This window comes from Aquarana catesbeiana, linkage group LG02, assembly GCF_042186555.1.
Source record: "Aquarana catesbeiana isolate 2022-GZ linkage group LG02, ASM4218655v1, whole genome shotgun sequence".
NCBI classification, from domain to species: domain Eukaryota; kingdom Metazoa; phylum Chordata; class Amphibia; order Anura; family Ranidae; genus Aquarana; species Aquarana catesbeiana.
In genome coordinates, this window is record NC_133325.1 from 648,069,812 (window position 1) to 648,083,189 (window position 13,378).

At 38.8% G+C, this 13,378-nt stretch overlaps 1 protein-coding gene across 1 annotated transcript in view; it reads left to right on the forward strand.

The window, feature by feature from the left end:
* Positions 1-13,378, forward strand: part of PHEX (phosphate regulating endopeptidase X-linked) — a 398,049-nt gene that overhangs the window by 337,648 nt on the left and 47,023 nt on the right. The window contains exons 14-16 of the mRNA XM_073616504.1: positions 1,495-1,598; positions 8,100-8,158; positions 8,486-8,540. Of these exons, the coding sequence (XP_073472605.1) occupies positions 1,495-1,598; positions 8,100-8,158; positions 8,486-8,540 (218 nt within the window). The remainder of the gene's footprint in view (positions 1-1,494; positions 1,599-8,099; positions 8,159-8,485; positions 8,541-13,378) is intronic.

The following is a 13,378-nucleotide window of genomic DNA, read 5'->3' on the forward strand; positions in this document are numbered from 1 at the left end:
TCTTGGATTTTCTTGCTCATATTTCCAGATTGCTTAACCCACTATTCTTATTATTTTAAAATGCTCATGCAAAGTAAATTCTGTTCTTGGTATTTATGCACAGAAATAGTTATTACATTAGCAATTTAGCACTTATGTAAACATGTTGCTCCATCTAGGTATTTGCTGCCTGTTTTAATCTGGAAACACATCAGATTTAAACAGATGGGTTCGTAAATCAACCCCTACATCAACCTTTAGTAAATCAACCCCTAAATCAACCTCATAGTATTTGGAGGGGTAACAAACACCCATAAACCACCAATATTGATCAGATTGCCCTCAAACACTGGTTAGGTATACAACCCTCAAGTTACCTTTTACTTACATGGAAGGTTTTATTTTCTTAGAAATTGTATCAGTTGTGTGTATATATATAGATATATATATATATATATATATATATATATATATATATATATCTATATATATGTGCAACTAAAACACAAAAATGCAATCAGCGCAACCTCACTATATAAATGTGTACAATACAAAATAATAAGAAACAGATGAACACAAATTTTGCAGTGTAACTATCATAAACTAGACAGTTGTTTCAGCTGAAACACTATACAGGTGATTTCACTGCACCCTCCACATTACCAAACCAAACATAAAAAAGTGCAGTACAACTATATCTTCAGTCCCATTAAGAATAAATACAGTTATGTGAATATAACTATAACAAGTAAAACGGTGATAATTTCAATCTGAAAAAATTATATAAAAGTCCCATATAATAGGTGATTCACAACTCTTCTATCCTCATCTTGTCTCGTGTGAACCTCCACCTCTAGGCGAAAAACCTGCTCACCTCCAGATTAGACCCTATTACAGAGTCACACTCACTTGTAACAATCTCCACCAGCTCCTGGTTCTGATTGCACAGTGTTCTCTCTCCTTACCCCATACTCAGTCAATAGAAAGAACGCCTGATAAAAAACACAAAAAGGGAGAACCATAGTGCTCTCTATTTCAGTGTTTTATTAACAGCGCAAAAAAGGGATTAAAAATACTACCAAAACTTCACAAAAAAGCAAACATCAATTGTCAGTATAAACCACGGCTCACCGTATAACCTAAAATGGTCGCAGTGTGATGTCATGGGCTCGTCTCCTCATACCTATACTCGTTAGGTCTGTGATTGGGCTTCCTCAGTGGCCTATCACACAGTGTGAATTACCTATCACACAGTGGTGTTTGTCACAATTATATGGGACTTTTATATACTGTAAGATTTCAGATTGAGATTATCACCGTATCACTAATTATAGTTATATTCACATAAATGTATTTATTCTTAATGGAATTGAAGATATAGTTGTGCTGCACTTATGTTTGATTTGGATATATATATCTATATATATATATAGATATATATATATATCTATATATATATATAAAAAGAAGTTTTTTCCCATGGTTAGTACATTTATAAATTTTTTTATCATGCAGCTGAAATTTTCAGACTCAGACTATTTTGGAAATGTCCTGCAAACGTTGCACTTTCTATCACAAGCTGATTTCTACTGGCTAAGAAAAGAAGTTCCCAAAAAAGAGTAAGTGTCATTATTAGCTTTTCAGTTGTTTTTTTCATTTTGTTTGTCATGTCACTAAATAAAACTAAAGGGATTTTCTACTTTTCCTTTATGTATATATCCAATTCAGATGTAAACTTTTAGCCCAATTATAATGGCAGTGATTCTAACAGCTTTCAGGTTCTCATTCACCATAAATATTCTTCCCGCCCGGCCTGTGAGTAAGTAAAGCAAACCTAGCAGTTATAGGATAGGACTACCTCTTCAAATAAGTGCAATATATGGCTTCAAGTGTGTGAACACCTGTTTTATATTTGCAAAAAAAAAAACCTGTTGATGCTTCCAGAAATCTACTGAGCTCATAACTTTCTGACAACACAGCACCTCCTCTGCACTGAATTCCAAATGAGTCTTATCAGCTTAGCCCAGGTTACCTTTGTAGTCTACAGAACACCTCCACCTTTGTTTTAGATCTGGGGGAGGGCAAAGTGTTATATAGTCCAAGTCAGGAGCAAGAAGCCTAAAGCAAACACAATGAGGTTGATTTACTAAAATTGAAGAGTGCAAAATCTGGTGCAGCTCTGCTTAGAAAACAATCAGCTTTCGTTTATTTTTTTGTCAAAGCTTAATTGAACAAGCTCAGGTTAGAAGTTGATTGGCTACAATGCACAGTTGCACCAGATTTTGCACTCTCCAGTTTTAGTAAATCAACCCAACAGCTTCTTCATAGATACAATACAATGAGTGAGCGTTGTCATCCTAGGAGAGGAAGTGTATTAATGGCAGGATCACAGGTGAAAATAAAGCCTGAAAAAAGGATTAAAGTGTTACTAAACCCAGGATCCTACATTCACTATAGCTGGTCTCCCACTGTACACAGAACATAGAAATGCAATTATTTTAGTAAATATAAACTGCTCAATACCTTTTCTCATCAGCAGTATATAGCAGTCTTGTGACTTCCATCAATGTCCAGCCAAGCACTGGTTAAATCTTGTAGGAGGAGTTTTCTGACTGTCTTATAAGACTGCAAGACCCCTGATCCTCTGTCTGGACAGTGCTGATTGACCTTGTGCTGTTTACATGCACCCTCCCAAGAAAAAAAAAAAAAAACAACCTCTCTAGCAATACACACCAAACTGAGCATGTGACTCCATAGCCTCTGTGTTATCAGGAGATTATTAGGGGACAGTGGAAGAAGGGGAGGATCAGAGAAGCCAAGATCAAACAGCCTTTATACACAATGCGGAGGATTAACCCCTTAGGTTCCAAAGTGAGTATAACAAGCCTGCTTTACTGCATATACAGACTTTTTTACTGTAGTAGGTTTAGTAACACTTTAAGCTTCAATGAATTAAATGTTACATTTTGCTTTTGGTTCATAACATGATTACTATTTTTTTTGACTAGAGGTTTTGTATTACATGTGACTGTTCACAAATCTGGTATCCTGGATTGGTAGTTTTTAAAAGCACTATCAATTGATTTTTACTGGTAGTTAGCAGTTCATGCTACAGATCACCGGCTTACAAAATATTTAGAAAAACATTATTCTTTGTACCGGCTTGCATCAAAGCCCTCTACAGCATCAATTTGTACATACTCATATTCATCCAGTATGATTCATCTGTGGATATCTAAAAATCCTTTGACGTTAATGTTTAATCATATTAATTACATTAAATAAATCTTCTTAATACTTCAGTGATCATTAATCCAATTCAATATCTGTAAAGCATTTCTAAATTAGCTGTTGAACTGGCTACTATTTTATTTTTCCTGTCAGTTGTTAGAGGTTGAAATAAATGATCCATGGGCTCTTCTTGTATGTGACCAGATATATACAGTAGGTCTATTGTGTTCACTGCAATCTTCATCTTAGGTTCTTATTTCTACTGTCACATGCAGAACCCCTACTAAAATAAAACTTGAGGATATGGTAAACTGGGATGTATCTACCACCATGGCAGCCAAAATAGCTTCTTAATTAATACACAATTCTTAAAGTGAAACTTTACCCTACCCCCCCTCCTATTTTTTTACGGTGTTCTGAACAGGAAGGATACTCACCCAACCCGTAAACCCAGCGTTGTCCTGCTGAGATCTCCTTCTCTGTAGCCAGCAGTCAGATCCCGCGTCAACATATTCTTCCGGATTTTATCGGGGGCCTGCCGCCTCCTGCTTTAGTGAATGGATGCTCCCGGTGCCCCTCGGGATATTCACATCACATATCCTGAGATATTGCCCCACGACAACAAGAATGTTGAGGACTATCTCGGTACCCAGGGATTCAGACAAGGTAAATATAAAAAATATAAATTTATTGAGAAATAGGACGTAGATAGAAAGCATTGCGTACAAAAGTACATATAATAGTTATTGCATAAAGTTACAGGTGGTTCAAAAGAGAACAATTAAACCCACAGGTATATAAGGAATACAGATGTAGGTCCTGACGTAATCCTCTACATGTTTCACAACTGAGTTGCTTCTTCAGGAGGAATCGACCATATACATCTACAGAAGAATACAATCTCATATTTACATAATCACAGGTATTTAAGGCAATAAAGAAAAAGAAAAATACAGTAAATAAGGTAGTTTTGGAGTGTTATGATCAGGCATAGCTTATCAGTGGAGGCCCAAAGGAGACAGCAGATGGCACAATTAGAGGCACCTAAAACAGGTAATCCCCCGCAGCAAACACAGGAGACACTGGAAGGTGCAATAACTGGAATCAAAAAATATATATAGGGTATTCTAATATGGGTCTAAATAATTTGTGGACAGGAACACAGAAACAAAAGGATGGGAGGGAGGGGGAAAGAAGTGGGGATGGAAAAAAGGGGGGGGAGGAAGGGGGGGAAGAAGGAGCGAGGGGGGTCCTGCCTTTGATCCCCGGTGCTATGCTACCTATACACTATCTATTGGGTGGGTTAATTCTCTGATTGGATTGGTTTCAATGTCATTCCCCCTTCCCTTTAAATCCCCTTTTGGTCCCAAATCCTCCTTCCCCTCCTTTTTCCCCGCCCCCTCTCCCCCTCTGGGTTTCACCTCCCCTTTCCTCTCCCCCTTTTCCCCTCCTCCCCCTTTTCCTCCCCTTCCCACTCTACCCCTTTTCCTCCCTTTCCCCCTCTACCCCTTTCCCTCCCTTTCCCCCCTCCACCCTTATTCCTCCCTTTCCCCCCTCTCCCCCCTTATCCCTTCCCCCTTCCCTTCCGTTTCCCCCCTCCTTCCCTCTCCTTCCCCTCCTTTCCCCTCTACCCCCCTCTTTCTCCTTCTTTTCTCCCCCTTCCCCCCACCCCCCCCCATCCTTTTGTTTCTGTGTTCCTGTCCACAGATTTTTTAGACCCATACTAGAATACCCTATATATATTTTTTGATTCCAGTTATTGCACCTTCCAGTGTCTCCAGTGTTCACTGCGGGGGGATTACCCATTTTGGGTGCCTCTAATTGTGCCTTCTGGTGCCCCCTTTGGGCCTCCACTGGTAAGCTATGCCTGATCATAACACTCCAAAACTACCTTATTTACTGTGTTTTGCTTTTTCTTTATTGCCTTAAATACCTGTGATTATGTAATTATGAGATTGTATTTTTCCATAGATGTATATGGTCTATTCCTCATGAAGAAGCGACTCAGTCACGAAACATGTAGAGAATTACGTCAGGACCTACATCTGTATTCCCCATATACCTGTGGGATTTAATTGTTCTCTTTTGAACCACCTGTAACTGTATGCAATAACTATTATATGTACTTTTGTACTTAATGTTTTTTATCTACATCCTATTTCTCAATAAATTAATATTTTTTATATTTACCTTGTCTCAATCCCTGGGTACTGAGATAGTCCTCAACATTCTCGTTGTCATGGGGCAATATTTTGGAGTAGCCCCTGACACACCCCTTTTCCACTATCCTAATACTAAGGATGATGATACCCGCCCTTATTCTTTAATTACCTAGTTTGAGGCAATACCCTATATATCCTGAGATATGTGAGATATCCTTTTTTCCCCCTGCCATCCTGATTCGGTATTCTGCACAGGAATGATACTTACCCAACCAGTAGATCCAGGGTTGTCCTGCTCAGATCCCCTGCTCTGTAGCCGGCAGTCAGATCCCGCGCTGCCATCATCTTCTCCTGGGATGTCATGGGGGGGGGCCCACCGCCTCCTGCTTTAGCAAATGGATGCTCCCAGCGCCTCTCGGGATATTCACACCACATATCCTGAGAGGCACCAGGGGGTGCTGACGTCATTTGCCTAGGCCAATTATGGCAGACCTTGGCACCCCAGATGTTTTGGCACTACATTTCCCATGATGCTCATGCACTCTGCAGTGTACTTGAGCGTCATGGGAAATGTAGTTCCAAAACATCTGGAATGCCAATGTTCACCGTCACTGGCCTAGGCGAATGACAGAAAAGGTGTTGGGAGGAAATAGCTTTTGATAAAAAGGAAAAGAAAAAAGAAAGCCTAAAAAAACAAAACAAATGCAGCCATCACATTTAAGAATTGGTAAGCTGCAATACAATAAATGTTTCCTTTGGGGTTTATTCCTGTTTTAAGTTTGTCTAAAGCCAAGCTTTTTTTTTTTTTTACAGTGACACTAAACTCTGAATTAAAAGAAAAAAAATCTTCTTAAGTATGTTTTTGCTTTTTTTTACCTCAGAAAAGTACCTTTCAGAACAGATTCCATGGCAGCCTACGTATGGGTTAATCCTGCTCCCTCATACCTCATAGGACCCCTCTCTCATAAATCTTTGCTTCGGGCTAGGGGCTGTCCTGACCAGCAATTGCTCACCTGGGTGTGTACGGCTAGTTATTTCCCATACGTTGGCTGCCATGGAATCTGTCAGGAAAACTGAAAATTTTGAAAATCAAACACTTACCGTCATTTTCCTTTCCTGATGAAATCCATGGCAGCAGGAGTTCCCTCCCATTGGCTGGAGTAGGCTAAGTTATGGAACACGGCCTCTGGCCTGGAGCAAAGATTTATGGGAGAGGGGTCCTATGGGGTATGAGGGGGTGGGATTAACCCATAGGTAGGCTGCCAAGGAGTCCATCAGGAAAGGAAAATTACGGTAAGTATTTGATAGGAAATTTTCTGTTTTTATTGCTCTCAGCCTCCTCCAAATCTCTTTTTTTGTACCCATTAGGACATTTCCCATCAACTCTTGTTTTGGGTGTCATCTTTGTTATCAAATTTTGGATTCTCATTACTCTATGTCTCGGTGACAGTGCTCACCAGTACAAACAGCGAGGCTGGGGGACACTTATTTTTAGTTTTGAATAGAGTGGAGAGGGATTAGAATACCTGTCAGTGTTTATTGCTGCCTGTACCCTCATTAGGGAGTTTCACCCTCTCTATTCATCCTGCTTACCATTATCATTAAAAGTGAAAGTAAAAAAAAATCCCAAACTTCGGGTTGGGGTTGTCCCCAGAAAAGTGATAGAGGGAAATTCTTCTAATGGTTCTGTGGGTCCCCAAAAGATTCCCTTAATTTTAAGGGATTTCCTCTTACCTCCTGTTTTGGCTATGAGACAGGAAATGAAGGTTAATCTGCCCATTGGAACAAAGAGGACAAAAATAAACCTTACAGGGGTTATAACCCTCCCTTACTGTTTCCAAAATTAAAAAAAAAAGTTATGCCCATAGTTCTACTTTAACTTTAAACAAAAGCTAGATGGGTAGTCTTGGAGAAATAAACACTCTAAATTGGGTTCCTGTTTCTCTCTGTTATTGTGTCTAGATATTTTTATTATTTGACACCAATAATGTATGAAACAATAGACTACAGTATATACCATATGAATGCAATAAAATCTGTATTACCTTGCTCTATCTTATTCAAAACTGTTATCTTTTGAACATAAAGATGTTCACAGCAGTTTATGTTTGGTATTAAAGTGCTGCTAAACCTACAACAGTAAAATCAGTCTGTATATGCAGTAAAGCATGTTTGTTATGCTCCATGTGGAACCTGGAAGTGGTTAATCCACTGCATTCTGTAAAAAAGGATGTTTGATCCTGTCTTCTCTGATCCTCCCCTTCTTCCAAAGTCCCCAGTCTATCTCCTGATAGTACAGAGCCTTGGGGCACTCTGTACATGCTCAGTTTGATGTGTATTGCTTGGGAGGTTTTTTTTAAAAAAAATTTTGTGGAGAGTGCATGTGTTCAACACAGGGTCACTCTAAAGACAGAGGGTCAGGGGTCATGCAGCCTCAAAGGACAGTCAGAGGAGAATGAAAACTTGCCCTACCTGCTTTAATCAGTGCAGGGCCAGACACTGAAAGAAGTCACAAGGCTGCTACTGTATATAAAGCCGATGAGAAAAGGTATTTAGCAGTTTTTATTTACTAAAGTAATTGAATTTCCTGGTTCTGTGTACTGGGGGGGGGGGGGGGGGGTCAAGATATAGTGAATGCAGGGTCCTGGGTTTAGTAACACTTGAATAAGGATTGACAACATTCCCCCAAAAATGCTGCTTGATCTAAATTATTATTTTTGCTTACAGGTGGTATACTAGTCCAACTACTGTCAATGCTTTTTACAGTGCATCAACAAACCAGATTAGTAAGTACTACTTTCAGCTTTTCTCTTACTTGGCTGTATTAGTGGATGTGGTTTAGAAATATATATCAGATGCCTGTAAATATAAGAAGTAATCTATAATGTAACCGGTTACCAAGGACATGTATACAGTTAAAAAGCATGATGTAGCAACTTATATTATAATACACTGAAGCTTAAAGTGTATGATTCATAGTGGTGTAGTGGAGATTTTGATAGGTTGATCAATGGAAGGCAGCATTTATGTTTGCATCAGCATGTTATGTTATTATACTTTTATTGGTAAATCACTTACTATAATTAATCACATGTCTCTTCTTATGTGTATAGGATTCCCAGCTGGAGAGCTTCAAAAACCTTTTTTTTGGGGCACAGAATATCCACGGTATGTTGAAAGGAAAAGTAAAGGCAAAATATATCACAAAGATAAGCTAAACATGGATACATATTTCAAATAGAAACAAAAACAAAGTGTAGTGTTAAATTCTAATATATTAAAGTAATAAATGATTGTGTACTGCGAATGTATTATACATTGAACATGTGAAGTTTACAGCTGGATCCAGAGAAACACTGTTGGGACCATATTAAAGTTGAACTCCGGACACATCATAAAACAGGAATTTTCCTATATGCTGTGTGATCTTTGGGGGTCAAAGGGAGCGCAAGACGCAGACTTCTTACACAAAAATAAAAACCTCTGTTCAACTTAAATGGCTTGTCGTCAGCAACAAAAAAAAACCACAACCACAAAATGCAAACTTATATACTCCTTGTCAGGTTAGTCTAATGCCCTGTACACATGACCGGTTTTGCCGTTGGAATAAACTCTGAAGGTTTTTCCGATGGAGTTCCGACAGAATTCTGCTCAAGCTGTCTTGCATACACACGGTCACACCAAGTTCCGACCATCCAGAACGCGGTGACGTACAACGCGTACGACGGGACTAGAAAACAGAAGTTCAGTAGCCAATAGCTTCCGTCTCGTACTTGCTTCAAAGCATGCATCATTTTTGGTGCGTCGGAACAGCATACAGACGAGCGGTTTTTCCGATAGTGATTTGTTCCGTCGGAAAAATATAGAACATGTTCTCTATCTAAGTCCGTCTGAATTTTCAACTGAAAAAGTCAGATGGGGCATACACACGGTCGGAATATACTTTGAGAAGCTCCCATCTACTCTTTCTGTTGGAAATTCCGCTCGTGTATACGCCGCATAAGTCCATAACAACACAGACAATTAGCTTATGCCAGCATCTGACACTTCAAAATAGTAACGTCCAGACCACAGAGGCACAATAGAGTCCAACCAGGAGCAGGGGGTTTCCAAAGCTGTGAGAAGCTGTTTCTCTAGGAAGACCTCACCCAAGCTGTTCATGTGGGGAAGACTACAGCTAGGGGTTCTTGCAGTAGCTGCAAGAACTTCTATTGATCAGGGAGCTGCAGGTTACTTTATCTAACTCTCTGATGGGAGGCTAATTTCAACCCCTATTTCAGCTTATGGTAACAAAATGAGCACACAGATTAGAGCAACCTACCTTCAACAATTTATACCTTTTTATTTATGTGGAAGGAATGGTGGTAGGTTGCTCTGGTCCATTTTTTTTTTAACCACTTAAGGACCAGCCTCGTTTTGGATTTTAGGTGTTTACATGTTTAAAACAGTTTTTTTCGCTAGAAAATTACTTAGAACCCCCAAACATTATATAAATTTTTTTTTTTTCTAACACCCTATAGAATAAAATGGCGGTCGTTGCAATACTTTTTTTGCACCGTATTTGCGCAGCGGTCTTATAAGCTGGAAAAAATTCAGTTTTTTGAATAAAAAAATAAGACAACAGTAAAGTTAGCCCAATTTTTTTTAATATTGTGAAATATAATGTTACGCCAAGTAAATTGATACCCAACATGTCACGCTTCAAAATTGCGCCCGCTCGTGGAATGGCATTAAACTTTTATCCTCAAAAATCTCCATAAGCGACATTCAAAAAATTCTACAGGTTGCATGTTTTGCGTTACAGAGGAGGTCTATGGCTAGAATTATTGCTCTCGCTCTACCGGTCGCGGCGATAACTCACATGTTTGGTTTGACCATCGTTTTCATATGCGGGCGCTACTCGCGTATGCGTTCGCTTCTGCGCGCAAGCTCATTGGGACGTGGGGTTTTTAAAAAAAAAAAATTTTTATTTTTATTATTTATTTTACATTATTTTATTTATTTTTTTTACACTGTTTAAAAAAAAAATTGTGTCACTTTTATTCCTATTACAAGGAATGTAAACATCCCTTGTATTAGAAAAAAGCATGACAGGACCTCTTAAATATGAGATCTGGGGTCAAAAAGACCTCAGATCTCATATTTACACTAAAATGCAATGATAAAAAAAAAAAGTAATTTAAAAAAATGCCATTGAAAAAAATATGCCATTAAGAGGCGTGGTTGGAAGTGACGTTTTGATGTCGCTTCCGCCCAGCAGTGTCATGGAGATGAGTGGGCGCCATCTTAGCCTCACTCATCTCCAGACACAGGACCGAGATGGACGCGATCGCCTCCGCCGCTACCGACGGCTCCAGTAAGCGGTGGAGGGCACCGGATCGTGGCGGGAGGGGGCCCCCTCTCCCGCCACCGATAAAAGTGATCTCACGGCGAACCCGACACAGGGATCACTTTTATCAGAAAGCCGGCCGCCGCATGAAAACGGTGTTACCAGGGTTATGGCAGCTAGCTGCTGCTATAACAACGGTATCCCCCTTCAAAGTTTGGACGTACATCATCGTGCGGCGGTCCGGAAGTGGTTAAACTTGGTTGAAATCAGTAGAAATATTGTTATGGTCTAAGATCAAATAACTATAACTAAAATAAAAGTTATAGAATAAGAAGACCCACAGGTATAAAGGAGAAACAGTAAAGGGCAGTGTTTGTAGCAGTCCATTAAATATTATGGGATTGATTTACTAATGGTAAAAAAACTGTTCGCCTTGCAAAGGGACTAACCCTTGACTTAGTGAATGTGGTGAAAACTCACTTTGCAAAGAATACACAGTCACTTGCATAATATCTGTGTTTAGAAAATCTTTCTGAGATGTGCAATTTATTTGCCTAATTGTCCCTGAAAAATGTTCAAAGTCTTGCCTTTCCACTCTAATGAAAGGCAGCTTAGAGTTTAGTATCCCTTATTTTAGAATTTTTTTATATATAGCTATTTTGTTGTAAAAGGCTTAATGAAGGCAGTTTGCCAATGTTTCAATTTTCTAACTCCCCAATTAAGTATAAAGGCTTCTCTAAGTACCTGAAATAATTGTTGACCTCTTTCGTTTTGACCTTATGAAAAATTAACAATAATAACCTTTGCTTTAAACAGCTCAGGTCAACGTGAGCACTCTACAATCCTAGCAGAAAATGCCATTAAAGCACACAATGATATATTTGACAGCTTTGAAAAAGTCAAATGTCAGTGTTTATCTCCATTTTGTTAAAATGTCTACAATTTGTATTTCCCATCTGTAGCAAGATTCAGCATCATTTCAGAGAAATAGAAAAAGTATAAAATGTATTCATCAATATAATATAAAGGTATACCAATCTGAACATGCTAAGTGGAACTTTATTGCTGTGGATGGTCAAATAATTGGTAATTTCAAAGTGCTGGCTAAACCCAGAGCTTCATTCATTCATCTAACCCAATTGGTGATCAAGGAGGATAAAGGAGAGAAATGCAGAGCAATTATCTGCGCAGTATTTTATGTAAACCACCATTGTTGAGGCAAACACTTATCTGTCCACTTCTTGTACTTCCTATGTACCATCTCTCTTCCACTCTTACTTCAGTCAATCTAGAACTTCTCTACCTCATTTGTATGCTTATTGTTCTAGATTTACAGTATTACCACCAAAAAAAGAATTTTGAGGAACATTTACTGTTTTACTAAGTAATCAGCATATTTTGCTACTGCTCTCAGAAAGTCTCTTAACCACTTCAGCCCCAGAGGATTTGGCAGCTCAATGACCGGAGGACTTTTTACAATTTGGCACTTTGCTGCTTTAACTGGTAATTGCGCGGTCATGCAATGTTGTACCCAAACGAAATTTGCGTCATTTTTTCCCACAAATAGAGCTTTCTTTTGATGGTATTTGATTGCCTCTGCGTTTTTTATTTTTTTCGATATAAACGGAAAAAGACCAAAAATTTTGAAAAAAATGATATTTTCTACTTTTTGTTTTAAAAAAAAATTATGGTAATAAACTCAATTTTAGTCAAACATTTAGGCCAAAATGTATTCAGTGTTAAAAAAATGTCAATAAGCTAGGGTACATTTTCTGGAATTTATGCAGCTTTTAGTTTATGACTCTCATTTCTTGAGGTTCAAAAATGGCAGGGCAGTACAAACCCCCCAAATGACCCCATTTTGGAAAGTAAACACCCCAAGGAAATTGCTGAGAGGCATGTTGAGCCCATTGAATATTTTATTTTTTTTTCACAAGTGATTGAAAAATTACAAATAAAAAAAAAAATCACAAAGTTGTCACTAAATGATATATTGCTCACACATGGCATGGTTATATGTGGAATTACACCCCAAAATACATTCTGCTGCTTCTCCTGAGTACGGGGATACCTCATGCGTGAGACTTTTTGGGAGCCACATACAGGACCCCGATAACCAATCACCGCCTTCAGGATTTCTAAGGGTGTAAATTTTTTATTTCACTCCTCACTACCTATCACAGTTTTGAAGGCCATAAAATGCCAAGATAGCACAAAACCCCTCCCCAAATGAACCCATTTTGGAAAGTAGACACCCCAAGCTATTTGATGAGAGGCATGTTGAGTCCATGGAATATTTTATATTTTGCCACAAGTTTTGCGGGAAAATGACATTTTTTTTGCACAAAGTTGTCACTAAATGATCTATTGCTCAAACATGCCATGAGCATATGTGAAATTACACCCCAAAATACATTCTGCTGCTTCTCCTGAGTACGGGGATACCACATGTGTGAGACTTTTTTGGAGCCTAGCCCTGTACAGGACCCCGAAAACCAATCACCGCCTTCAGGCTTTCTAAGGGCGTACATTTTAGATTTCACTCCTCAATGCCTATCACAGTTTTGGAGGCAATGAAATGCCCAGTTAGCACAACCCCCCCCCCCAATTACCTTATTTTGGAAAGTAGACACCCCAAGCTATCTGCTGAGAGGCATGTTGAGTATTTTGCAGATCT